Source organism: Netta rufina (assembly GCF_964035555.1).
Source record: "Netta rufina genome assembly, chromosome: 15".
Taxonomy (NCBI): Eukaryota; Metazoa; Chordata; class Aves; order Anseriformes; family Anatidae; genus Netta; species Netta rufina.
The window spans coordinates 9,814,266-9,841,063 of NC_140138.1; the positions used below are offsets into that span (position 1 = coordinate 9,814,266).

Genomic DNA, 26,798 nt, shown 5'->3' on the forward strand with positions numbered 1-26,798 from the left:
TCGCCGCGTTAACTAGGACGGGGCCGCGGGATGGGGCGGGGCGGGAAATGGCGGCGGAAGGCTCAGCCCGGCCGCCACACCACGTGACGGGGGGGCAAGATGGCCGCCTTCCCCTGGTGAGCCGGTGGGAGGGGGCCGGGGGCGGGCAGGGCCCGGGGCCGAGGTTCCTGAGGGGGTCGCCGGGCTCTGCGGCTCCGTGAGGGGAGCGCGGGGGGCACGGCGGGGGGAGAAGCCTTCGGGAAGCGAACCCCGGGGGGGCTCGGGGCCGCTGGGCCTGAGGGGGCTGAGGGGGCGGCGGGGGATCCTGGAGCGTCCCCCGGGGTCGTGGCGCCGCGGTCCCCCCTCAGGCTGCCGGGGAAGACGGGGGGGAGGCGGCTGAGGGGGGTGGTGGCTGAGGGAGCGGGCTGCTGAGAGCCTTTACGGGCTCTTCGTTTGTTTGTTTTCCCGAAGTAAACAAGAAAAATAGTTTAGAGCAGTTCCTTTTTTGGCCTGCTGTGATCCTGCTGCATTTTATGATGCCCCTCTAAGAGGAAGGGGCAGGGGAGGTAACGGAGGTTCGGTCCCGCCGTGCCCAGGGGATGTCGCTGTTGATCCCCATCGGAGCCTCCTTGGTGGGTACCGTGAGGTGAAGATTGCTGTGGAGAGAATTTAATTTTGCTACCAAGGGCTTTAGTTTCCATTAATTACCTCATACGAGCTAACTGGGACTGGGCGCTGTGGTTGTGGGCACGCGCTGAGGAAGCAGAGCCCAGGCAGCAACACGAAATGTTTCCACAGGAGCACAGCATCCCGCCGGGGAAGCTGCATCTTCTTTGTTATTAACATGAGCAAACGTTTAATATAAAGTGGAAATAATTTGTAGCTGTAAAAGTTTGTTGATGGAAACCAGTTGAAATTTTATATCAATGTCAGAGCCGTGCTTTCTAAACTAAAGCATTTTGTACTGCAGTGAATTTAAAACGTGTATTTACACAGCTAAGAAAATCTGAGGGTATAAAACAGTTGTAAGCCATCTGGTGGCTGCTGGAATTGCTGGCGTGCCCTTAGCGTGCCCTAGTGACCCTGCAGAAACTGCAAGGAACAGGCACGGCTGCAACTCCCAGCTTTCTAGGGGGCTGGGAGCTGAAACAGCTCCAGTAGCCTGTGGGGTAGGGTAATAGCAGTCCCAGGAGAAAGGACCGCTTGCCGGGAGGAGGTTGGACGTCTGGCAGGCGTTCAAGGTTGATGGCAACCACAGTAATCCTCCTGTGTGAAAAAAGCTTGAAAACTGCTGTGGAGAAAGTACCTGCAGGCAGGGGCGTATCCTGCTGCATGCACTGCAGGTGGAACCCTGACTTGGCCTGAATCTTGTTTTCTCCTGGAAGCTGGCTGTGCTGCTGTGGCCGAGAAAGGAAAGCTTAATCTGCTTTCCCTAGAGGAGAGGCAGAACATCATGGCAAAGCGAGCTTGAACTCCTTACTCGTATTAGTTCCATTACAAGCTGTGTTGATCACTTGATCACATTGTAAATGCACTTTCTAAAGACTTATTTACGGGGTAAACAGCTCTTCTTCATTCCCACATGTGTATTTGATGCGTATGCATGCCCAGTGATGCCTTACGGTGTGGTTAGAATAAAGCTGATTTTGGCCTGGGAATGGTGTGCCAAGGGGGAGCTGTGAGCAGCGTCTCTCTTTACTGTTGGTGTGGAAATATAAGTAAAGGAGGGTATGGAAATACTGACAGAACGGTAACAGAGCAATAGCAATGCTGTAATTAGGAAGCCAGAGTCTGTCAGAAAGATTGTTCACCCAAATGCTAATTAACCCATGAAGTAAGTGAACAAGGAGAATAATTGAAGCGTGGGACAATAGTAAATTACAGAGACTATTCCTGTGTAAAGAATGATGCATGCAGTTGACATCTTTTTTTAGTTTCTTTTTTGTCCTGCTTTGACTTAGAACTCTAGGGAAGAGTAAGCTTTACCTGGACATCTGCGTTCTTGCAGTTCCACAGGAACCAAGGGCATGAGAGCTGAGGAGGGAGTTTTACTCCTTCTTAAACGTTCTTTGAATAGGAATTTTAAATTCAACTTTTTTTTTTTCTTCTTCTCTTTTTTAGGGAGGCGTGTATGGTATATAATATTTATATTAGAGCTGGATCCTTCACACAGCTGAAATTCTTCCTAATGACTTTGTGTCTGAGTAGGAATAGCCGTATACATTAGCTTTTTTGGGAAGGATGTGTATTACGTGGGGGGAATGTTTTGTTTCTGTTAGGAGCCTGATTCAAGACACCTTTGCAAATCCACTGTTTTCACTTGTGGATGCTTTACTTACCTAAGGCCTTAGTGCATGCTATAAACTTTCTCAAGATCCTGAAGGAACCAGGAAAGAACAAAAAATTTTTTTAAAGAAATCAAGAAATTGTGGCAGGTTGAATGCAGAGAAAATTATTTTAAATATATTTTTTTAGGTTTTAGTTGTTACTCCCTGGATCTCGTTCTGCTTTAGTTCTTACCTATTGCTGATGGAAGGTACCACATGGTAGCTGTGATGTTATTTGTTTGGGGAAGGCAGGCGTCCTCTGTATTTTTGTGACCTTGCGTTTTCAGTTCCCCATTTTAACAGTACTACTATTGCATACATGAAATGAATTCATTTCACATACTGATGTGTTGTAAGAGATATTAGAAAGCATGTGTAACTCTTCGTTCTCTTTTAAAGTTGTCACCAGTGTTAGTCAGGGAAGTTGTAGTTCCCCCTTTTCTGCCTTCCTACATTATCAAGTGTTTTTAAAAGCCTTTTAAAATATAAAATTATTTAAGCAATTAAAAATAGGATGGATGGTCTATTGTAAAAAAGAGCAGTGTGCTTAAATTGTGGTTAATAAAATGTATTACTCTTAGTTCCTAGTGGTAACATTATTTTACTCCAATACTTTTATTTACGTTGATTTCTGGAATCAAGTCATTTTAAAATTAGAAATGGAGATGGTTCTCTCTTAATTTCAGATTAGAAATAAAAATTGAAGTGCCTATGGTTTTGTGATTTATTTCACTTAATGACATACTTAATTTTGTAGGAGAGGCAAGGCTTTTTATACAAAGGCTTGTCCACAGTGCAAGCATACAAGTACTGATAGGTTTTTTCCTCATCATTTTACTGTTTTGACTTTCATTATGAGTACAGTGAACAGATGGAAATAGATTTCCCATGAAAGAGCTTTGCAGCTACACAAATTAATCTGTGCAGGCCCTCATTATATCTGTGCACAGTCACTCAGATTTCTTCCCTTGTGTTTTCACACTTATCTTTTTCCTTCACTCTGACAGCTCAGTTTAAAAGCTGTGTTTAATAATCTCCATAAGCCTGTCACACAGTCATATGCTTGGTTAAATTGCCCTTTTTGTGTTGTTTGGAACAGAAGAGAATACAGCTGAGAGAATACAATTGAATGGTTGCAAGTAAAATTTATTCACTTTTAGTTTATGTAACTGTAAGTAAAGAGAGAAATTTTAGTCTGTCAGTTGAGTTATTTTCCAATATGTGTTTTTTTGTAAATATGCCTGCATCTGTGTAGACATAAGAGCTGTTTCTCTGTTCATAAGTATGTGATTATTTATATGCATATATACTTATCCTTTAATCTTGTTTTTTAAGGCATGCAAGATCACGGAACTATGTTTCAGAATCTGATGTGTGCAAACTGGAATCCGTACCCTTGGATTTTGGTGACTACCATCCGTTAAAACCCATTACAGTGAGTTTCTTTTTGAGCATTTGGAAAATGAATGCAAATCAAAACTGATTATGTTCCGCCCTTACTTCAAAATTGAAAGGCTTTGAAACTGGTGGTGGTACTAGCTGCCTTCTGTGTTAGTGGCCTTTTGTTCTAAAGGTATGAAGGTTTATTCTGTTGTTTGTCCTTTACAGAAATTTGCTGGTCCTGTTACGCATCAAAAATGGTCCCCAACTGACATAGCATCCCAGCTTGTGGGTTTTCTTGGTTGCATTAAATGCTGAATAATGGATAAGTTTGAAATCAAATTGTTGCATTACAAATAACCTGCATAATTGCTTGATATAAGATTTGTTTTGGGTTAACTTCCAGTCAGCTGTATGCTTTAAAACATTTATCACTACTTTAATGTACGAGAGGCTTTTAAAAATGCGGATGTACAAAAAAAAAGCTTCAGAGAGATGATAGTCATACGCTAATGAATGATAAATGGACAGCAGCTTCTACTCGCGAAGGTCAGCAGGGAGGATAAGATGAAGTCCTTAAAAGTGGATTTGATGTTCAAGGCGTGTGTAGTGCGAAGGAAAAGTAAAGATCAGACTGGCAGAGGAAATGAATAGCAAGAAAGAGGTTGCAAGAGAACGAAGAAAACAAATAGTGAAGAGGTACTAGAAAGAAATTTAGAATGGATGTTCTTAGAGTTCTGTACACTGAGAAGAAGGAAAAAAAAAAAAAAGTGATGGGAATGCTCCCAGACTCAGGGGGAAGAAGATGTGCTTCAATTTAAATGCCAATGCTGATTCCAAAGACTTTCTTGTAGGTGGGTCCTTGCTTTGTTGCAACAGTCCAGTGTGTGTAGTCCGTATTTTCATCTTTTATTGAAGGGAAGAAAGGGAAGACAATGACTTTTTGTTAAATGGTTTTGAACTTTTCTTCCAGGTTACTGAATCCAAGACCAAGAAAATGAGTCGGAAAGGAAGTACTTCATCTACTTCCTCTTCTTCTTCAAGTTCGATGATGGATCCATTGAGCAGTGTTTTGGATGGTACCGATCCCTTGTCGTTATTTGCAGCAGCTGCAGATCCTGTGATTACTACTGCTACCATGGTAATAACTAAAAATGTCAGAGTTATCTCAACTTCATAGAGCAAAATGACAAAGCCAGCTCTGGATAAAGTATATTTGTCTCACCAATTAGATGTTTAATGTAAATAGAAAATATATGGTATTAATAGAAGGAAGTATTTCCATTACCTGTTTTATGTTGATGTATATTTATTTAAATAGTTTTTTTTTTTAATGTAGTAACTCATGGAACAGTCAGTAAGCACTCAGAATATCAAGCTGAACTTTATCAGTCTTTTTTTCTAGATTTGTATTTAACATTTGCACTCGTTCTCTCCTCATAGGATAATACACGAAAGAAACGAGATAAAGATGACAGCTCAGCAGTAGGAAGTGACTTTGAACCATGGTCAAGCAAACGTGGTGAAATCCTTGCTAGGTACACAACAACTGAGAAGCTCTCTATTGTAAGTGGCAGCTTCTCCAATTTTATTTATTTATACTAGACCTATAATGGATCTTGGATGCCGCTGTTCTGTGATTTTTGTCCTGAGTAAATTTTCTCCAAAATTTCGGTTTTAATGTTGTAGAAGGCTGTTCCACAAACTTCCACTTCTAATTTGTTGTTCAGACCAAAGGTCTGTTGATACTTAGGAGCTATCACTTTGTCTTTTCATAACAATAGAAATAACTTGTCTTATGTCCCTTTCTAAATTATTAGAGGCTTCATTAGCAATGTTATTACCCTGTGCATTCTTGGAATGCTAGCAAGAACATGTTTTCTAAAAGTCTGTGTTTTCTGTTTATTCACAGAACCTGTACATGGGATCCGAAAAAGGTAAACAGTTTCTTTATATCCAACAGTAAGAGTTTTTGCTTGAAGTAGGATACAAGTGACAGATTAGTAACCAGGAGTAGTTGAAATGTGGTTTCCACACATGCACGACTACGCACCCTTCAATATATGCTTGGATCTATGCTTTTTTGTGAATAAGTCATCTGGATTTTTACTTAAAACAATTACTGAAAATAAACCAACAAACCACCTTGTCTTGAGTTCCTGTAGGCTAATGAATTCCTGATTATGTGTTGTGGAAGGAAATAGAATTCACTGCCTTTCACTGTAGTTTAAAACTTTTTTTCCATTTCAAGTGAGTACTGATGATTTTTTGAGGATCATATTTATCAACTCTTCTGCTTGCTGGAAGGGAAGGCAAACAAATCCCGTGGGAACTTCTCAGTTATTTTTTTACATGAAAGTGAAATGATTTCAACTATATGCTGAGCGTTTGAAAAATAACCAGATCTTAAATTTTTCATTATATTTTCTAGTGAAGCAATTCTGAGTTATGTAGTCATAACTGATTGCATATTAAATCAGAATATTTATGTATGAGTAAATGTGCAGCATTTAAGTTTCTGAATAAAATGAAATACTTCTTTGGATCGAGAATGGTCAAGAGCTGAAACAGGATGTCGAGAGAGGTTATAAAGTCACTATCCTTACATATCATTAATTTGACTGGATAACCTGCTATAACTTAAAGTTGGCCACAGACCTCCAGAGAGCTTTTCTGACCTAAATTATCCTATGGCTCTATCCAGTCATTTTCTCCATACCAACAAAACTTACAAGAAAACCTCAAGCTGTAATTATATGTAGTTTTGATTACTTGTCATTCCATGTTCAAAGCAAATGTAGGTAGGATTAAATGTTTGTCTTCAAAGAATAGCTACCAAATGAATTCAACTACCTGGCTCCTGTCACATGGAAGTGTGAGTTTGTCAATCTCCTTCAGGTTTGTTTCCCTTCTGAAGTTCAAGTGAAACTAAAATATAGTCCCCTTACAGGAAAAGCTACCGCTACTGGCTCAGCAGTTTCTGAAAAAGTGAGAACTAGGTTAGAAGAGCTGGATGATCTGGAAGAGGTAAGAAAGGTTTTGGTCCAATTACGTTGCTGTTTGAAAAGTGAAATAAGCTGGTGAAATAAAAATCTTCTGTGAAACTTTTTAAGAAGGTCCTGAATCTGCATATGCTTATGCATTATTTAGATAAATCTATTCTCCACAGTAACTTCGATCTTTGTAGAATTTAGGCCAAATCACTCTATCTTGTATCACTAGAATTTGTGATCCAAAAATTCACCTTATCTGCCAATGTCAATTAACATTTGTACTGTTTATGGTCTGCAGCTGCTGTAAAACTTCATGAAGCCTAACATTCTGAACATTGGATAATTTTGTATGTTTCTAGGTTGCAGAAGCTGCATGTTGTCTACCTGAACATAATTATGTTGTGTTTACTTATTTAGTTGAAACACTGAGTATTCAAATTGTTCTCAAACTGCAGTATTTTTCTGAATAAGGCCGAAGTGTTGTGTAACTTATTTTCCTAAAACCTGAATCTGTAGGCTACTGCTACAATTGCTTTGGATAATGTTTTGAAACTTCTTAACTAACTTCAGCTTGCCTTTTGCCTGAGCAGGCACAGTTCTAATAGTTAAGTTTCACAAATACAGGATTGGCTTCTTGGAGTAGAAAAATACAGAATCCCTTACTGTAAGGTAAGGTGTAGCCTTGTGTGAAACTGTAACCGCATTTGCATTTTCTCTCTTCATCTATGATTGTTTCTACTTATGGTTGTTTCTAGATATTCAGATATTATGAAGCCTGTTTTGAAATACAGCTTGATAATAAATTAATCAGAATTTGTCCTAACAGTATTTTTTTTTTTTTTTTAGTATCACTGGTACATTTACTGAAGACCATTACAAAGTTAAGAAGGGAAAGTGAGGGAATTCTCTAATAAGTTGTTTTTTTTCCACAGTGATTTGACTCTATAATAATGAATCTCTCCTTTCTTCTTCTTCTTCCTTCTCCCCCTCCTTTCCTCTCTTATTAATTAGACTTGTGTTTTCTTGCAAGGGGTCACAAAAAGAGCTGTTGAACTTGACTCAGCAGGATTACATGAACCGAATCGAAGAACTCAACCAGTCTTTAAAGGATGCTTGGTCCTCTGATCAGAAAGTAAAAGCTCTGAAAATAGTCATTCAGGTCAGTGTTACGTTTTTGTAGTAATTGCAGCTTGCCACCTGCCTGCTCATTATTATCTCTTAATGCTCTGTGGACATAATTATTAAGGACATCATGTGGCAGTTTTGAGGATTTTGATTAGGGTATGTGGGGCAGAATTTCCATTAAAAAGAGTGGCCAAAAGACAGATGTGCAATTTTTACCCAATTAAAGAGAATTATAATAAATAACATGTTGTTGATACCAGCTTCTCTAGGACTTGGAATTTCCTTTCCTTTTCTCTTCTTCCCTACCCTAGGATGATAATGTCTTTTGGAATCGTCAGTGTTCCCCATTCAGATCTGATATAGGACCCTAGCAAAGTGCAGAAAACTCCTTGTTTGTTTGTTTGTTTAATCTTCTCCACAGTCTTCCTCTTCCTCTGTCTCATCTGAGGTCATGGACTGTGAGGGGGGCGCAGGGAGGAATGGGACAATTAAATGTTCTCTTGTTTGGCTTGGCCTTTAAAAGATGCCACAGGCAGAGTGCATCAGAGGACAGAGGAGATAATGACATCCTTAAAAGCTGTAAAACTGATGTAATGCTAATAGTCATCAAGAAGGGTTATATAAAATCAGGAGTTTTTTTTTCATGCTGGATACTCTTGTGAAAACTGTTAGCAGCAACTTCATCTTAAATTGTGGTAAAGACAATAAAAGAAATGATGTGTAAATAAAGGGAAGTCAGGAAATGATACGTAACCTAAAGTGTCTAATGTTCTATTGTAATATGATGAAGTCAGCAAATTATTCTGAAAAAGAATCATGTCATTGTGAAGTGTGTGAATACTTTAATGAAAGATAATAAAATGTTAGCAGTCTTTGGAGGAGGAAAAAAGAGACACAGAGGCACTGTATTTACGGTGCACTAATACATATGCATGTATACAGCATGCACTGATAATCTGCACGTTCATACTTTGTAAAATAATATTAAAAACGATGTGATTAATGTTTTTGAAATAACATTGTTTCTAGGATGGGGTTCAGTACTTCATTTTAGGAAAGTTGTATCAAAATTGCAGGTACTTCTTTCTGTGTATTGTTCACTCTGTGTTTGAATTTTGTACTGCAGATGCTCATCATTAATTGAAAGACTGGTGAGAATGAAATAGGTGTTTGGGTAATTAGCATGAACACAAAAATCCTTCATAAAGGAGTCTCTATATAACTGATAGTTAATTCTATACTTATAAAGCAGGATAGAGTAGAAACCTGACAATTTTTCTTGTTGCTGCTGCTTCTTCGTAAGCTGCATAATTTAAAAAATCCAGCATCCTTGTAGAAAGCTCAGTAGTTCCCTTGACGTCAGGCTGTGATTATACACGTAGTCTATCACTGTTAATGTCACATACTCATCAGTGTGCAATAGGAGGAGTAAGTTTAGCCTTTTTATATTTTGATTATTTTCAGAAATGCATACTGAGCTGGAAAAAGTAATTTAATTTGAATGCCAGGACTATCTTGATTTCAGAACTAATCATTGAATTACACGAGTTATTTGGCTATGGGGACAGAACCTTCATCCTCTCTGTGAGAGTTTTAAAGAGCTTGAGTGCAGAAGGAGTTCTGGTTATTAAGGCAGGATCTGAATTTATAGCACAGTAGCTACATGTGAATTCCTAAGTGCCTTTATACAAGATGCTTTACTTGTCAAGACAGAATAAGCTAAGCTACTTACTCAGAGTAAGCTGAAATAAGTTGATTATGTGTGTGAGCTCTAAAAACAGTGGTATGTGTTTGTGGGATAAGGAGGCACTAACCAGCGGCTGAATTGCCTTTCTGTCGGGGTGCTTCACTGACCACACAGCAGGAACGATTTTGCTCTGTGTGCAAGATGCAAATGCACTCACCTGTCTTTGTGGTGCGCTCCTGAGTTACTCCCTGATATTAAAGCAAAGAGACTAAGGGTGCCTGTCTTTGAAATAAGCTCAAATGTTATGATTTACTTGTTTTAAGAAAGCAGTTGTGGGATATCAGATTGCTTCCTGGATTTTTGGAATGCAGTGAAAACTTGCACTTTATTTACTTACCCATTGAAGCAGGGGCAGAGATGTCAGGGAATGCTGTACTTGGCAGTCTTAACTAGAGACCAGAGAAGACACTTTGGGCTCACGCAGGGATGAGGTGAAGCGCTCTCCCCCAGTTGTTTGCTTCTGCAGGCAGAAGCTGATTCTTGTGAACAAACTTCAGCCAAAGTTTGTGACTGCAGTTTAGTCTGCAGTTTTTGCATAACCTTGGAAAACAAGGTATAGCTTGAATAAATATCTTATAAATATCTTAATTTGTCACTGTGTGTTTTAAGTTCATGTGGTAAATTGACTTGTTCCTACCAGGACTTACATACAGCAGTGCTAGAACTAAATTGGCTGATCCATTTCAGATGTGACTTTGCACCAGCTGTCATCGTAGGCCAAGTGCCTCAGTCACGTTGTGTGCCCGGGTGTGGTGATTGATTAAATTCCTCCCTAGAGCTGACTATGGACCAATTGGCTTGTTTCCAAAATGTTAAAAATCGTTATGGGAGCTGTAAAGATGTGTTTAAAAAGCTCATTAGCTAAACTTTTAAAAATTTTTCTTAGTTTATTCTATATCAAATTTTGTCTTTCGTATGGATGCTTAGGTCAAGGATAGGAAACTGAATAATACCCTTTAAAAAGTTGTTTTAGAGAAGTGCCTTTTTATGCTGCTTCTGGAAGAGAATTTGTCTTGTCTGAATGAATGCATGGGTCTGCAGGGTCAGCTGAAATTCTGCAGTATGGATTACCCTGTATAAAGGAAAAGCAGGTCTGTGACACTGCTGGAAATGAAGAATAACCTGAAAAATACAGAGTAGCATGATTCATTATGCTAGAGATTTTTGTGCTTTTTGCTGGATAATTCTTCATGTTGGTTCTCTCCGTCTGTAGGTATTAATTTGGTCCAGTCTGTGAGGAGTGAAAGCACAAACTTGAATTGTCCTCTAAATTTTTTTTTTTTTTTCCCCTTGCAGTGTTCTAAGCTTCTTTCAGATACAACTGTAATCCAGTTTTATCCAAGTAAATTTGTTTTAATTACAGATATCCTTGATACTTTTGGTGAGTATCTAATTTACAAGACTTATTACACAATTGTTAATAATATGAAATAATGTTTTCGTAATTCTAGAAACCATTGAATAAAAAATACAAAATACCTTTGCGTTTCCAGTGATCTGCTATGCTTCTGTGTTCTTTTTTTGTTTTTGATGTAGTAAAAGTGCTGAAATAGCTGTTTTATAGTGAATATTTTCCAACATATATGCTTGGGAACCAGTGATACAAATGTGTTATACAATTGTTCAGAAACTTATAAGTGAAATCTTTAAAAATCAAAATACTTTTTGTAGCAGTTCTGTGTTTTGTGTGTTAGTGAACATCTAGAACAAAACTGTAGGAAAAAAAAAACCACACATGATCTCTGAATTTCAATGTCTAAAATGCTATAGTTATTATGAAAATACTTTACTTTTGACAACCTCTTGACAATATTTCATTCTGTGTATTTGTCTGGAAGTTTTCTTTAGCTTAGTGGGGATTATGAAGTGATCTAAATGTAGTTACCAAATTATTTAATCTATTTAATGATCTTTTAGGTGAAATTGTCATTCAGCTCTGTCTGACTTCCTTGTTTTTCTGCTGTGTTACGGAAAAAATTTATGGTGGTATTCAAAGTTGAAGGGTATTAATGTTTAGCAGGATATGCTATGACATAGAACCAATTGTTTTTTCAGGGCTTGCTTCCTCTTTGTTCTTTCCTACTTTCAGCAAAGTTGCTGAAGATAACATAATATCCAAACCCTGCAAAGACAGGACACCAGCTGTCCTTCCCAGGCCTGGGAGAAACCTGACCTGTGTGCTATTCTGCACTTTATGGAGCCAGATAACATTTTTTGTGTGTGCAAAGAGCTGAACTCAGACTATTAAGATTTCAGCTTCACTAGAGGGCAGCATGATGTTAACATTCTAAAAAGTTGTTTTTGTTTTTGTTTTTTTTTTTTTCCTGATGATTTCAATGCATGCTGGAGAAAGAATCATCATTTAGTGTTTTTGCTGTTTAAAAATGGCTTATATTTTTTTCTTTCTTGAAACAGGTAAACTAGTGTATGAAAGAATTCTGTCAATGTGCATGGACAATCGTGTCTCTTTGTCAGGTAACTTTATTTCTAATGTGTGCTGCTGGAATAAATCATGTCTGAACTGATTTGAGGAAGAATTTGGGAGGAGGGAGGGAGCAGGCATTCACCGACCTGGTGATCACTTTACTAAGCAAGTGTGATCTTTTGAGCTTGGGCCTTTTTCATGTTTTCTGTTGAAGTTCCAAAATAATATACAAGTGTAATTTGACAGTTACAGTACAAGTGTACAAGGAGAAACCTCTTTAGGAAGTCTTCTAAACATTCTATTGAAATATGGGCATGTCCTTGTATTGTGAAGTGTATTAAGTGCCTCATCCTGAAACACAGATTTTTTATTCTGTACTTGGCACTACAGCAGTAACATTAGGTTGCAGTTAAATCCATAGAATTTGAGCCAGAGCCTGAAAGCAACCAATATTGAAGTTTGAAATAAACTTGCAGAAAATCCTTCAATTTAGCTGTTGTGGATCTGACAAACATTAATGAGGGCAGACAGTTCTTGTACCACAACCTAATTACTGAGCACAGCTCTGGAGAGTTGAGCTCATGCTGCAGCTGTAGAGCTGCCCAGGGCATTGCTGGTGGGAGCTTCTGGAGCAGCTATAGCGGTGAGAGGGAGAAGGAAGATCTCTGCTGTGCTTGCCGTGCGCATCTGTGTGAACACCAGAACCCCAGGGGCTTTTAGGCTCAAGCTCCACATTGGTCAAGAACTCCTTTGGTCCTAGCTGAGGAAGAGCGACTTCCTATATTCAGTCTGCATCAGTAATGCAGCTTCTCTATAGTCTCGGAAGTGGAACACTTCTGTGTGGAACAGGGTGTTCTTACCTTCCAAGAGCAGGGATGGGACACCACTGGTTTCTAAATCTGCTTCAGAAGGAGTTTGTAAGCAGATACTCACAGCAGAAGCTGTTTGTGTAGCTTTAGCACTGAGAGAAGAGGGACTCAGCCTTCCCAACCATCCTGCTTCAGACCCATGTGGGTTACCAGAAGCCTGTTTTGCCTTCTGTTTCAGGCATCCTAGAGAAAGAGGAGGCAGTTTGCCATGCAACTGCATGCCCACCTGACCAGAGTGCTGTCCCCATAACCCATCTGTTCCTCCCTGGGATGGCAGCTTTTTCCTGCTGGCAGCTGATGTAATTAGTCCCGGAGCTCATGAGGAGACTGCACTGCAGTGCTAGGTGCTTAGTGAAAACAGCAAGTGTTCTCTCAGTGCTTAATATTGCCCACCCCTTCCAATATGGTTTCAAGTAATATTCTTTAAAAAATACATTAGACTTCTCAAGTAAATAATTAGAGTGCTTAAACCTCATCTACCATCTGTATATGTGTGCATTTGGTATAGATTACCTATGCGTTATTTTATAATTTCTGCTTTTATGGGGAGGCAGGGGTTAGATTTCTCAAGCAGCAGATCCAGGATTAGCTTTGGGTGCTTGACTTCAGTTTCTGATATGTTACTTAATGCAAGTTGTTTTTTCTAGCTGCCCGTATACTCAGTTCTTATTGCTGCAAGAGAAAGCTGAATCAAGCATATTACTTAGTTTATTTTGGTGTGCCTAATTTCTTGCTGAAAGGAAAGAGAGTACAATTTTAAATCTAGACTGAAAAGCAACTTGTTTCCAGGAGGAATGTACCTATTTCTGTTGTTTTTTTTTTTTTCCCAGATAATTTTTCTCCAGAGAGCGTTAACGATACTGCCAAAGAAACATGCTTAAACTGGTTTTTCAAAATTGCTTCCATCAGAGAACTCATTCCCAGATTGTATCCTTGTCAGTGAGACAGGTTTTTCATAGACCTTTCCAAAAATGAATGTGTTTACTGTAGCAAAACTCACAGTAATCTGTTGTTTGTACTAACTTGGTTTTGTTTGTTTGGGGCTGCATGTTTTCCATTTAACTTTGAATCATGTTTAATAGGCAACTGAATGCTGAGTTACTGGCTCTGAACAGCATGGCAGTGGTAGAGTGGATGTGTGAAAGCGGGGAATAAATGAAAATCTTTTACACAAATTGTAAAGAATAACAGTGTAGTGAGGTTAATTACAGAAAGTCTTGAAGGAGTTTGTTCAGTATGTATTCAGTTTATAATTTTGGTGTTGTGTTTTTAAATAGCATGTTCGTTAGCTTTGGTCCTTAACTTGGCTTCATTTTAGTTATGTGGAAGCAGCAATACTGAAGTGCAATAAGTTCCTATCCAAAACGTAAGAGTAAATGTTAATTGTGGGAAGGAAGTGAAGGGGCAGACATATAAGCTAATTTCAGAAGTTAAGCATGCAAATTCCATCATTGATAAGGTGTTAATAGGTCTGAGAAGAAGCAGTACTGAGGGGTTTTGAGTCTGTGGTGATAATTCCATGCAATACGGAATGTGGTACATGGACTGTGGTACAAATTGGAATGCAACAGTGCTTCTGGGTTTGGGATACGTGTATGATTGTGACATCCAGGTATTTGCAAATTAGAAACCAGTGGCTTCAGATGGTGGAGAGGAAAGCAAGATTGTTGAGATAAGTGAGGCAAAAAGAAGGAAGAGAAAACTGAAGGGAAAATATTGATGTGTCATATTAGTAGAGACAGAGTTGGAAGAACAATTTAGGAGCAATGAACCATTGTCTATTGAAAGTCTTGATATAAGCTTCTGTGTTGCCAAACAGTGTCAACTGCTGAGCTGAAAATGTTCCTTTGCATGTAATTGTCCTTTTTAGTTAAATTTTGAAACGAGTGTTGTAAGCCAAATTGCTGCTACAGTGACAACTTCATTATCACTGAAAGGCAGTTCTTGTACTGGAATTGATGGGCCTCATCTCCAGGTACTAGTACAGCTCTGTCAAAAAGAACCTGTGGAAAAATGGGATGTACAAGAACTTCTGCCAGTCCTTTAAATGGTTGCTTTTTTCACATTGAGTTTACAGCCCTTCCAGAGCTCTGCTGTCTCTCCGAACTAGAAGAGGCATTTCTCACTTGCACTTTTTGCAATCCAGGCATACAAGCTGGCTATCTGGGCAGCTCCTAATGGCAAATACTGTAGTTCAAATATAGGATATCTGTTAGTATTCACCTTAAATTTTATTTCCGAAATAAAATTTTGTGCTAATATGCTTCACCTTTGGTAGGTGTTCATGCTCAATTGTCAGTCTACTGAGTAGCTATTCAGGTCATCTGTCTGTGGTATAGTTTAGTTACCGGATGTTAAATCTGTTTTCATTTCTGAAAATCTTAACAGGGGGATTTCTGAGTGTCTTCCACGATTAACGTCTATGATTAGAGGAATTGGAGATCCACTGGTCGCAGTCTATGCAAGAGCATACCTTTGCAGGGTAGGCTACCATTTAGCACTTCAGATCTGTATCCAAGACTTAGTACAGCTAGCCCTGCTGCTAATGGGGGAAAAAAGAAGGAACTACCATTTTTATCTGAAGTAGTCAGAAGCCTGTCTCTTCCTTCAGACAAACAAAAAAATATATATTCTCTTTGCTTTAATAATGGGGGAATCTTTCTTTAAGTATTTATAATATGTAAAAGGTAATTTTACATGCTGCTTATGCCTTTTCTTTTATCTTCAGGTAGGGCAAAAGCCAAGACATACTTACCCAAGAAGAGATCCTAAAATGATTCAAAGAGTCATCAGTAGTGGAAAAGTATTTGTGAAATACATTTTTGAAGTAGTGGCGATGATCTTAACTGTAACTGGAAAATATAAGGGCTGTTAATTGGCAATACTTGCACAAATTCAGCTGCCATTAAAAGTTGCAACAAATCTGTCCAGTGTTGATATATTTGGTATATCTGAATAAACTGTCCAGTATGCTTTTGGAATACTCTTAGGGGTGCACATATGAATTCCTGCATTGGCAAGCAACTTCTATCTTCTGCTTTATTCTAAGACACGAGCTGCTTAATTCATTTGATTTTGAAATACAATGATGCCTGTATTTTTTTTTTCTCATAGCCTAATCATTACTGCTACATAGCGCAAAGTTCCCAAAAGTTTTTATGAAACAGTTTATAAGCATAGTCTAGCTTTTATTACTCCTGATACAGGTAAAAGAGATGCATAGAAGAGTTAGGGCTACATAATTGCACTTACTATTAGTATATTGTTAGTGTGGAAGAGCTTAGCATGCTCCTTTTTGTTCATAAAGATGAGCATACAAAATAAATAGTGAAAACTTTCTTGCAATAAAATACCAGCTGTTTAAATACTGGCTTTTCTTTAAAATAAGAAAACTTAATAGGAAGTTTTTCGATTGAAAGGCTTTTAATCTTTTGTATTCCAGGTACACACATTATATTAATACTTCCTACTGAAGATGGGGATTTTCACTGATTTTCTCCAGTGAAAATAGATTTTCAAAAATATAAATCCTTAAATAGGAAAACTGTAGTACAGACGTAAGTGATGTCTAAAGCCACAGCATTGTAAAATATGGCAATAAACGCTTGCGTGAAACCAGAGAACCAGTTCTGAGTGCAGTGAGGTGACATGTTTCTCTTTAGCCGCATAGTTAGAAAGGAAACGATACATAAAGCAAAGTGATAGGTGACTGTCTTGGGTTTGTGCCAGTAACCTGGGCTTCGTGATGAAGTGAGCTGGAATTGCAAACGTTCAGGGATTCCAAAAACTCAGATGTTTGAGTCTGATTGAAAAGAGGATCCTTAATCTGTTGAGATTTATTTATTTATTTAAGGCTGAACTGTAATTAACTTCTTGTATTATGCCATGTCTTCATTCTTTGAGAAGAGTTTTGTATGGATTTGTTCTATTTGCAGTTCCAGCTTTACTACACAGGCCTTGTATTTGTGTATAACAACAACCTTTATTATTTATCAGTACTATTTCTATATCTGTACTAATATTTTCATTTGAGATCTTTGATTCTGTGGAAAGAATGAAGCAATACAATGAATATAGGCTGTTGCAATGCAAGTACTAGTATTTCCTCACTGCTTATAGACACATGGAGTTGATGTTATGAGAACTTTGTTTAAATTCAGCTGTAATTACCTCAGAGTAGTTGCCAGTGGACTCGACTATAATAGCAAGCATGGAGATAATCAAAAGCATGTGATTCAATATTCAATATGTTTGTATTTTTGGTATATTCCTCTGGAAAATATATTTTGTCTTACAGTTGGAGGAGGAGCACGGGTGATAGATGCAAATAAAATCTTCCTCTTTTAATACAGGTTGGGATGGAAGTGGCACCTCAGCTCAAAGAAAGCCTTAACAAAAATTTCTTTGACTTTCTTCTAACGTTTAAACAAGTAAGCAATTGGTTTTTGTTTTCTGAATCACATAAAGATACTTCTTAACCAAACTACCATATAAATACTTTTCAAAAAAATCAAGTTCTTAAATTTAGATTTAGGGATATTCCTGTGCCCAGCTGTAGCACAGGAAGCGTTACATTCATGCTGGTTAAGTTTCAGCTGCTCTGTTTCTGTGCTTTAATAATGTATGCTATGAGCTTGATATTTTTCCCCAGCTAGCAAGGAATGCCTCAGATTGTCTATGCATCTTTATCATCGAATCAAAGAATCATTTAGGTTGGAAAAGGCTTTCAAGATCATCAAGTCTAACCATCAATGTGAACTACCAAGTCCCATTGTTAAGCCATGTCCCTTAGAGACATGTGAATGTGGCACTTAAATACCTCCAGGGCTGGCAACTCCACCACTTCCCAGGGCAGCCTGTTCCAATACTTGACCACCATTATCTGTGAAAAAAATTCTTCCTAATATCCAGTCTAAACCTTGATTAGGAAAATATTCCAAGTATCCAATCTCATGACAAACAAGAACATTGTTTCAATTCGTAAGCAAAATTTGTCATAATTCTGATTAAGTACCAACTTCACTGCAATGTGTTTGTTGTTGTTGTTGTTTGTTTGTTTTATTTCAACAGATTCATGGGGACACAGTTCAGAATCAGCTGATAGTGCAGTGTGTGGAAATTCCTTTGTATTTGACTCTATACTCTCCTGCTATAGACTGGATTTTACAGTGTATTGCATACCGTGCTCCTGAGGTAAGTAAGTGTGCTAATGCTTGGTACTAATGGCAGTGTTACAGTAGAGAACTAGTTTTATTAAAGAGTTGATAAACTCATCCTACGTTTTTCCCCGCTGTTTAACTGCATAGTGCAAGAAGTGAAACTAGACCACTTTAAATTCATAGGCAGTATGTCTGTTTGTTTCTTGCTGTCCTTTAGGTAGTTTAATTTTTATTTCCTGAATTCATTAGTTTCTTCTGTCATGCAGATATAAAAATGATTTGAGTAAACTGTAGCTTCGTAATTGTTTAACATAGTCAAGAGGCTATTTTAGTCTTAAGTCAGTCTGTTCTGCATTCCACGGTAGAGAGTTTGTAATAGTCACCTCTTTTGCCAGAGGTAATTGACCTTGGTGGCAAATAGAAATCATTTTGAGAAATAGCACAGCTGAAGGGTTGCAAATTTGACTTCCATAAAATAGTGGTTTTGATTAAAATGTCACTGTACTCATTCCAGTAGATGTGTTTTATGTTGTAGTACACTGTTGTTTTCTTGTGCTGTAAATACAGGATAAGACAGGATTATTGGAATGAGTTGGGTTGGTAATTAAAACAGCTTTTAGTAGATTTTACTACAGTGATTAAAGCTGAATTTATTTATGAAATCTTACTAATTTTAGTAAGTAATTCTTACAGGTTCTGCTTACTGAGATGATGGAGAGATGCAAAAAACTGGGGAACAAGTAAGTATCATGTAATGCAGAAGATGTGAGTCTGTAATGAGTGCCCATGAGTCTCTGTAATAAAACTCTCTCCATTTTGAAAACATATCTTGGATGCACAGTGTAGCTTTTGTTCTTCCTATAGCTTACTAAATCATAATTATGAATGTCTATTTTCCAGAGATGAATTCTAAAGGATGGCAGATTACTTGTAGAGCAAAAGTTAAATTAATTTAACTCGGTTGCTGTCTCCTAAGCCAAAGTTTAGGATGCATAATGTGTTCTATATCAGCCGTGTCTCTGATTCCTGGTTATGCTTCATTTTTCTCTGATTTCCTTCCTTTCCTTCCCCCTTGTCTCCCCTGGTTACGGTTAGCCCATACATTCATTTTGGAGGGGAAGTTGTAAAGCAGCTGGCACCTTTGGAAGAATATTTAGATGACTGCTTTTTTCGAAACTAAAATTAGTACCCAAATGTCTCCTTGAAGTCTGTGTGCAGGCTAATCACATTAAGTGAATAATTCAGGAAGATTGAGAGTTTTGGATGTGCTTTCTGAGTTATGTGAATGTGATTTGGCCTGCTCATGAGCTAATCTCTGTTCATTTTACTTGGTAGGTAGGCAGAGTTCTATGAAAGTTTTCAGTTACTTTTTTTTTTTTTTTTTGGGTATGCTTTGTACAGTCTAGTTGTGCAGTGGCTGAGGAACTAAATTATGTTAATCACTGAAAGAGGAGGAATTGCCAGCATTAGCATTCTGTGACTGAACTAAGGACTGGGGTAAAAGTGTGATTTTAAAAATGAAGGAAAGACTACTTTGTGGGAGCGTGTGAGTTTGAGTTTATTTTGTGTGTAACATCCACACAAAAATCATCCACATATTCTGCTGTATTAATTATTTGGTATAGGTGTTGATTTGTTTTGTGGAACACATCTTTAAATCAATTGTTAGCATCCTGTTCCAAAGATGGGCCAGGTGTCTCATCTTTGCGATCATTTGCTCTTTGAAAGAAGCACAGAATGATGAGTATAATGAGGTGGTTTTTTTTTTTTTTCCAATTAAATGTTTTTGGGATGTCTCTTATTGGAAAATTGAATAATCCAGTTGAGATGGTCTATAAAGTGTGATAGTTTTCTTTAAAATGGAGTTCTGTGGTTTTGTGTCTTCTTACGGCTGTCAAAATACCACAAAGCAAGTCACATCAGTTCATAAATCTTTAAATAATCTCAGTATGTTCCGAGAACCATGTTGCAGCCATCTAAGTGAAAAGTGACAGCCTGCTTGTCTATATTGCAAAGCATATACCTGGTGAACTCAAAGTACTTGTCTAATGAAAAAAAAATGCAAATTCTAGTCAGATTGCAATGGGACCGCTAATGCTCAGTCAAAAACAGAAGGGTTTCTGGGCTATTTTAAGTGCTCTGTACAATTTCCCTCAAGGTAAACTGCCTCAAATTCAGAGCGTCTGCTTCAGAATAGTGAAGGACACAGCGTTGCTTGGATTGTGAGACAGCTTCTGTGCTAACTTGTGTCTGAGTTTGCCCAAAGGAATTGCCTTTTTGAATGATAGCAGATTGTGTTTCTTATATTTGCACAGTAGTATCAGTAAAGTGGGTTTTACAGTAATGAGTTGAATCTTCCATTTAAGTTTGGATCAATAGTAATACAAACATGAGTCTAAACAGTTTGTTATAAATATCTAAATATATCACTGCCAACTACTGTATAATTGCTGTTTGGATTTTTTTTTAATCCTAACAGTGCTGCCACTAGAAAACTCACTTTTATAATGCATACTTTTTTTTTTAATTCAGTGAGAAAAAGTTTAAATTAGAGTTTTGCCCTGCCCAAGAATACTGTACTGCCCAAGTACTGTAGTCAAAAAGGAGAATGGGTTTCAAGAACTTCTCATTGCTGTTGAACTGTATTGATTTGTCTTATGTTCATTGTAGTGCTCTGCTGTTGAATTCAGTAATGTCAGCCTTCAGAGCAGAGTTTATTGCTGCAAGGTCTATGGACTTCATTGGCATGATTAAAGAATGTGATGAATCTGGATTCCCAAAGGTAACTTTTCTCGGGTAATTTATAACACTTATTTTTTGTCTGGCTGAGTTATGATCTACTTCTATCTTTTCTTTTACTTTCTTATCTGTACACTATTTATACTAGTTGCCTACATAAATTGCATGTTATTTAAATAAAGGGGATTCAAACAATCTTTCTGCATACTCTGCCTACTAGAGGAGTGTTGAACAAACATGCATTTTCTGCTTTAAATTTAAAATTTCTTATTATATTTCAGCACCTCCTCTTTCGCTCTTTGGGATTAAACTTGGCATTGGCTGATCCTCCTGAAAATGATCGCCTTCAAATATTAAATGAAGCCTGGAAGGTTATAACAAAGCTGAAGAACCCACAGGTGAGTTATTGACAGTTGTTTCACTACTGATCCTTTGTTCAGGGTAAAATTGTAGCCATTGTTCAGCAAGCTGTATATTTTGCATGGCATGATTTACGTTTTCTAGATATGTAAAATTGCCAAAAAAAAAAAATATGATACCTGGTAATATGTTTATATAATCCCTGCTTTTCTGACCTCTGCTTACAAACAAGCAGTGCAGTTGTGGAAGTTTGTCATTAGTGCTAAATCTTTAGGTCTGCATGAATCATACTTCAGGAGTAATTACTTTAAGTGTAATTTTTGCACATGTATTTCTTTCCTGTAAATATTGGTAGTCATTAGAGATGTGTATTTCTAGGATTATATCAACTGTGCTGAAGTGTGGGTGGAGTATACATGCAGACATTTTAAGGTAAGTGATAATTACTTTGCTTCCTCTGAAGGTTTTCTGATGCAGACGAAGTGCCTGTATTAGTAACGGTATTAAAAATGGAAAAGCTATGAGTATTTAAGATGTCTCTAGGACTTCTTTAGTGTACAAAAAATGCATTTCCTTTAATGAAAGATGAATAGGGACGAAGGATGTGGCTTTGAAGCAGTCTTTCTTGCCCTCAAACCCTGCATGGTATTTCTTACCTTTTATTGGACTAGTTTAAGTAACGATTTACTGGAACTATAGCTAAAATTCCTTGCTTAACTGGAGTTGTGTAGAAAGCTGATGCTTTGGCAAGTGGGAATAAACTATCTGATGATTTACGTGCTGATTTTGTTACTGTATTTTGTAACTCCTATTTTTCGCTGTACAGAAGCGAGAAGTCAATACAGTTTTGGCTGATATTATCAAACACATGACTCCTGATAGAGCGTTTGAAGATGCTTACCCACAGGTAAAGAACCTATTTTTCCAAATCTGTAAAATCTGTGCATTTTCTTAGATCAAACTAATTCTTAAACATTTCTGATGTCTCTTAAAATAGTATAATTATTTTTAAAGGCTGTCTATGGTTTGGGAAGCTTTTTTGAACAATATGATGTTGTGGTTTGTTACTCTTTTTCTCTCTCAGTCCAGGAAAAAAGGTTAAAACAATGATTTATGTATTTAGAAGTAGCAATATCTAATTCTCAAGTCAACAATATTATTCTACTGAAGAAAATCTGCAATCATGGCAGGCTGTGAGAACTGAAGTAAAACATAAATAATGATAAATCTATGTCTACTTCAGTGGATTTTACTGTCCAGTTCTTGAGACTGTATGTCAGGTGAGATACCAATTAGTTGTAGAGGTTCTAGAAATGTTTTGTGGTTACTTGGAGAGTAGAAAAACTGCTTACAAAAGTAAATTTAACAAACTGTACTTCTTGTTTTAGTCAGTCGAACTGGAGAGGATGCAGATTATAAAACAGAAAAATCTTCCTAACTATAGAAAGTAAAGAACAAATAAAGCCTGGGTAGGCTGGTCATCCTCTCACTTCTTATGAGTTCTGAAGAGTATGCTGGAAAAACATCTGCTAGGAATAGCATAGCTGTAGTTGATCCTGCTTAGGGGAAAAGAAGTGGCATCAACGAACACTTGAAGTGTCTTCCAAACCTGTTTTATATAAGTTATCAGAGAAGAATGTGCTCTGGTTTAGATAGTTTTAATGTAACTTGTATTACAATCATTTTCCTTTTTTTTTCCTTCTTTTTCTTTTTAGCTGCAGTCAATTATTCAGAAAGTTATTACCTATATCTATGATTTCTCTCTGCTTTTTTCAGTGGTAAGTAATGCTATGCTTAATAAAATTTTAGGAGGAACTATTTTCCACTGTTTTTGCAAGACAGCTAACCTGACTTGCATATCTAAGTTGTTTTCAAATTAGCACAGCAAGAGGACTTTTTATCAAGTAGATAAGTGCAGAAACATCTTGGAAGCTCTATGCTGCTTAATACCTCAATGTTCATTATTCTCATTTCACTTTTCCAATTTTCTACACTTTGTTGTTACAGCATAAGAGACAATCAGTGGGAAATAAAATACCATTTATTTGTGTATGTGTTTGTGTAATTGCTGATAACTGTTTCTATGTTCTATTATGGGGTTTAAGTTTGTTATTGAAACAAACTGAAAATTAGGTAAGAGAATGCATAAGAGGTAGGGAAAGGAAAGAAGACAGCAGGTATCAAATTGCTGAAACCAGCTGAAGAATAAAACTGAAGACTGACTGTGGCTTTGGAGTCAAGTCTTGTTCACAAGTTACTTAGATAATTCTGAAAAACTTACCTTCGCTATATTTTTGAGACAATATCCAAACTAAATATCTCAGTGTCTGAACAACCTCAGCCCATGTCTTTAAAGAAAATGCAAATGTCCTGGACCTTCATAAGTTGCCGTGGATACATCCACAATGGAAAACATGTGACCTGTTTTAATAACTAACATTTTTTTCCATAGATGTCTGAATTTCAAGTGATGTTAAGCTGTTTCAAGTGTATGACTGCTTTTTAATAATTTACAACATTTGGTTCAAATGGTTTTGTATTTTGTTTTGGATCGCTCCAATCAGTAAACTGGTAAAACCTTTCAGCCATCAGTGCTTTGCCATTTGTTTCCTCTTTCATGGAATGGAAAGATGGTTCTTCAAGATAAGTTACTGTCTTAAAAAAAAAAAAAAAAAAAAAAAGATTAAAATTATTTTCAATAAAACAGCCATGATTATAAAACTTATCCAAAATATTTATTCTTTTAATGTGTTTGTAAAAATAACTAATTTTACTTGTTTATGTATTTGTACTTCCAGGAGAAATTCTTGCCATTTCTGGATATGTTCCAGAAGGAGAATGTGAGAGTGGAGGTTTGCAAGTGCATTATGGAATCTTTTATTAAGTAAGTGGAGATTATTCAGATTAAATGCACTCTGGAGAATCTGGGCAATGGATTGAAAGATTGTTTGGGAAGATGGACTGAGCCAGTGTTTAGTTTAGTCCACATAGCTTGTTGAGGATGTTCCAGTCTGTGGAGAAGGAAAAACAAAACAAACAAACAAAAAACCCACAGGTGTCTGTTTTGTTGATCTATTGATTGACTCCTTAACTCTTCACAATGAAAGCTGAAATTGAAGTAATGCATCAATGCTGACTTACTATTGACTAACAGATCAGTTGTCCCCTGAGCCTTTATCAATTTATCACTTTAGGTAGTCCATGAAACGTTTTTGTATTTCATCTGATATCACAGTGCAGAATTATTACCTTGGAGTAACAGAAGAAGAGGAGAGGAGAGACAGACTGTTGTTACAAGCTCCATTATATAGAAAAAATGGTTATTTCCCCAGTTGAAAATGAATTTCAAAGATGAGACTTCATCTTCAAATATTGTAAAAGTCAAGCGGTCTTCTTCAATTAATTTTGAAAAAAAAATATTCTTTATCACCTTTTTGTTTTTAAATAACAAAATTGCAGGCAGATCCTGAATTACAGTGATCCAATCTCTCACACTGAATTGAGTTCTACTTTTTTTAAAAAAAAAAAAAAAAAGCATCTTTGTACATTCCAAGTATTCTTTTTTTCTGTGTTGTGTGTTTTTTTTTTGTTTTTTTTTTCCATCATTTGTAAGTTTGGGAAATATGAAGACAATCATTTTCTGCCCTACATAGAACTGGTGTAACACAGTCTCAGTAGATGATCAAGTTTTCGTTAGCAGAAACTTTATAAGGAAATAGCCTTTTAGCAAAAACCTGCAGCATTCAACTGTGAGAAGTACAATCAAAAAGTGCTTTAAATAGCAGAAAAGGCACAGAGAATGTCAAATGCTGTGCAGGTTCTTTAGGGGGTTAAATGCTCAGTATATGAACAGACACACTGGTCATTGATTCCTTCAGTCCTGTCTTCCATGTGGTAGAAGTTTAAATTTGCGATAAACGGTTCTAGTCAAAAAGAGGGAAACCTCCTCCTGAGTTTTACACATTTTTGATGTTCCTCTTCAAGCACCTGAGTTGAAAAGCTTTTAATACTAGGTATCCAAAGAGCCTTTTTTGTGTATGGAAAACAAGTACTTATACTTAGGTGTTACTTTCTACCACCAAGGTACCAAATAAGCGAGCACAGGCACTTGACTGCCATGTTATGCATCTACTCCGTTTGTCTAAATGTTTAGCTATGCTTTTGGGTTTGGTGGTTGTATGCATATATTTTGATGAGATCCCCCACTGAGTCTTCTCATCTTAGTAGTGCACTTGTACCTCTGGACTTAAGCATGACACTTATCCATCCTGTCTGTTCATCAATAGCTGAGAAACTATATTTTTTGGTAGATCTAGGAATGTTTTGTTTTGACATTCTTAGATTGATTCAACTTATCACGTCTAGCTTGTTGTGTCCCTTAACAAGTTAGATTCCATGGCTTGGCAGTAAACCTCCATGTATTAAGGTAAAATTTCTTGACTGGTTTTAATTGGAACTCTACGTTTGTTAACCATGTGATCTTTGAATTCCTGAAGGCTAGAAAAAAAGGAATATAAAACTTCTGTAGATTGTTAGTGTCTTACAGCATTGCTGGTAGGAATTACTCGTTCAGTGGGTGTGCTATTCATTGTTTTTCATTTTGACAGTGCGGGATTTTTCATCACTTTTTCTAAAACATTTTACAGGCATCAGCAGGAATCTACAAAGGATCCTGTTATACTCAATGCTCTTCTGCATATCTGCAAGACAATGCATGACTCTGTGAAGTAAGATTAACTTTACTCATATTAATAACTATCATTTATGCAAAGTTTGGCTGCTTGGTGTACAGTTTCACACTTCTGAGACTGTTTGTTTCATGGTGGATTAAGACATTAGTCCAATTAGTAGTGAGGGAAGAGCTGTGTGGTGAAGTGGTAGCACATAGTATTTGTTCCGAAATTAGTGCTTATATGGAATACTGAAACAGAATTTTAAAAGGGAAGTAGCAGCAGTTTTGTAGAGGTTGTTAGTAAAGCAAAGACACTAAAAACTACATTTAAAAAATATATTTCTGGGAATGAAACTGGTGTCATCTTTGAGTTATAGCGAATAAGAGACTTTATGAGCTTTAATGAATATGTACCTATTAAAGCACAGATTGCCATATTTAATTTATACATTTATGCCCTGCTTTCAGCCATTACCAAGGGGTGTGAAATCTTTAAAAGTACAGCTGAAAGACTTCTAGAAACATCAGTAAAGGAACCTAAAACAAGGGAGAAGCTTTTGAATAGTTTTTTCCCCTGAATTCTCCTCTTCCCTTTTCCCCTTAATTTTGAGTGCTGAGGTTAGGGATCTACTTTGTGCCGTGTTGCAAACCCCATGTTTGAATGGCAGGTGTGTAAAGGTCAGGGCCATTTTTTTTTTCTGTGCCAGATGCCTTGTGATATGCCAGGTTCTCAGCAATTGTGACTTGACAGTCTACCTGTAATTTCAGCTAATATTTATTTAAAAGCTATAAATAGAAAAAAAGGGGGTTTGTATGCCAAACTTTGGACTGTGACAATAGTTCAATTTTGTTCCATTTTTGTAAAAGTTTCAAGTAGAGTGTCTTAGAATATGAGCCAGATACTTGTGAATCAAATTTCAAAAACTTCTGTGTAATGTGGAAAACAAATGTGGTTAGTAGGTTGTTAAAACAACTAACAAAAAAAAAATTGTTTTGCAAAAATCACACAGAAATCTGCATCTG

At 37.2% G+C, this 26,798-nt stretch overlaps 1 protein-coding gene across 2 annotated transcripts in view; it reads left to right on the forward strand.

The window, feature by feature from the left end:
* The first annotated feature begins 102 nt into the window (after positions 1-102).
* The window catches only part of VPS35L (VPS35 endosomal protein sorting factor like), a 55,313-nt gene continuing 28,617 nt past the window's right edge, over positions 103-26,798 (forward strand). Inside the window, exons 1-22 of one of the 2 annotated variants that reach the window (XM_084296303.1) lie at positions 103-116; positions 3,642-3,741; positions 4,660-4,827; positions 5,130-5,252; positions 5,599-5,623; positions 6,637-6,713; positions 7,710-7,838; positions 10,848-10,932; positions 11,967-12,026; positions 13,676-13,772; positions 14,164-14,211; positions 15,234-15,327; positions 17,198-17,275; positions 17,916-18,038; positions 18,698-18,744; positions 20,675-20,786; positions 21,025-21,141; positions 21,482-21,535; positions 21,930-22,010; positions 22,819-22,881; positions 23,902-23,987; positions 25,750-25,830. In XM_084296303.1, the coding sequence (XP_084152429.1) occupies positions 4,684-4,827; positions 5,130-5,252; positions 5,599-5,623; positions 6,637-6,713; positions 7,710-7,838; positions 10,848-10,932; positions 11,967-12,026; positions 13,676-13,772; positions 14,164-14,211; positions 15,234-15,327; positions 17,198-17,275; positions 17,916-18,038; positions 18,698-18,744; positions 20,675-20,786; positions 21,025-21,141; positions 21,482-21,535; positions 21,930-22,010; positions 22,819-22,881; positions 23,902-23,987; positions 25,750-25,830 (1,724 nt within the window). In that variant the 5' untranslated portion in view covers positions 103-116; positions 3,642-3,741; positions 4,660-4,683. Of the gene's footprint in view, positions 117-3,641; positions 3,742-4,659; positions 4,828-5,129; positions 5,253-5,598; positions 5,624-6,636; positions 6,714-7,709; positions 7,839-10,847; positions 10,933-11,966; positions 12,027-13,675; positions 13,773-14,163; positions 14,212-15,233; positions 15,328-17,197; positions 17,276-17,915; positions 18,039-18,697; positions 18,745-20,674; positions 20,787-21,024; positions 21,142-21,481; positions 21,536-21,929; positions 22,011-22,818; positions 22,882-23,901; positions 23,988-25,749; positions 25,831-26,798 lie in introns of those variants that run through there. The other variant, XM_084296304.1, reaches the window with a different exon arrangement.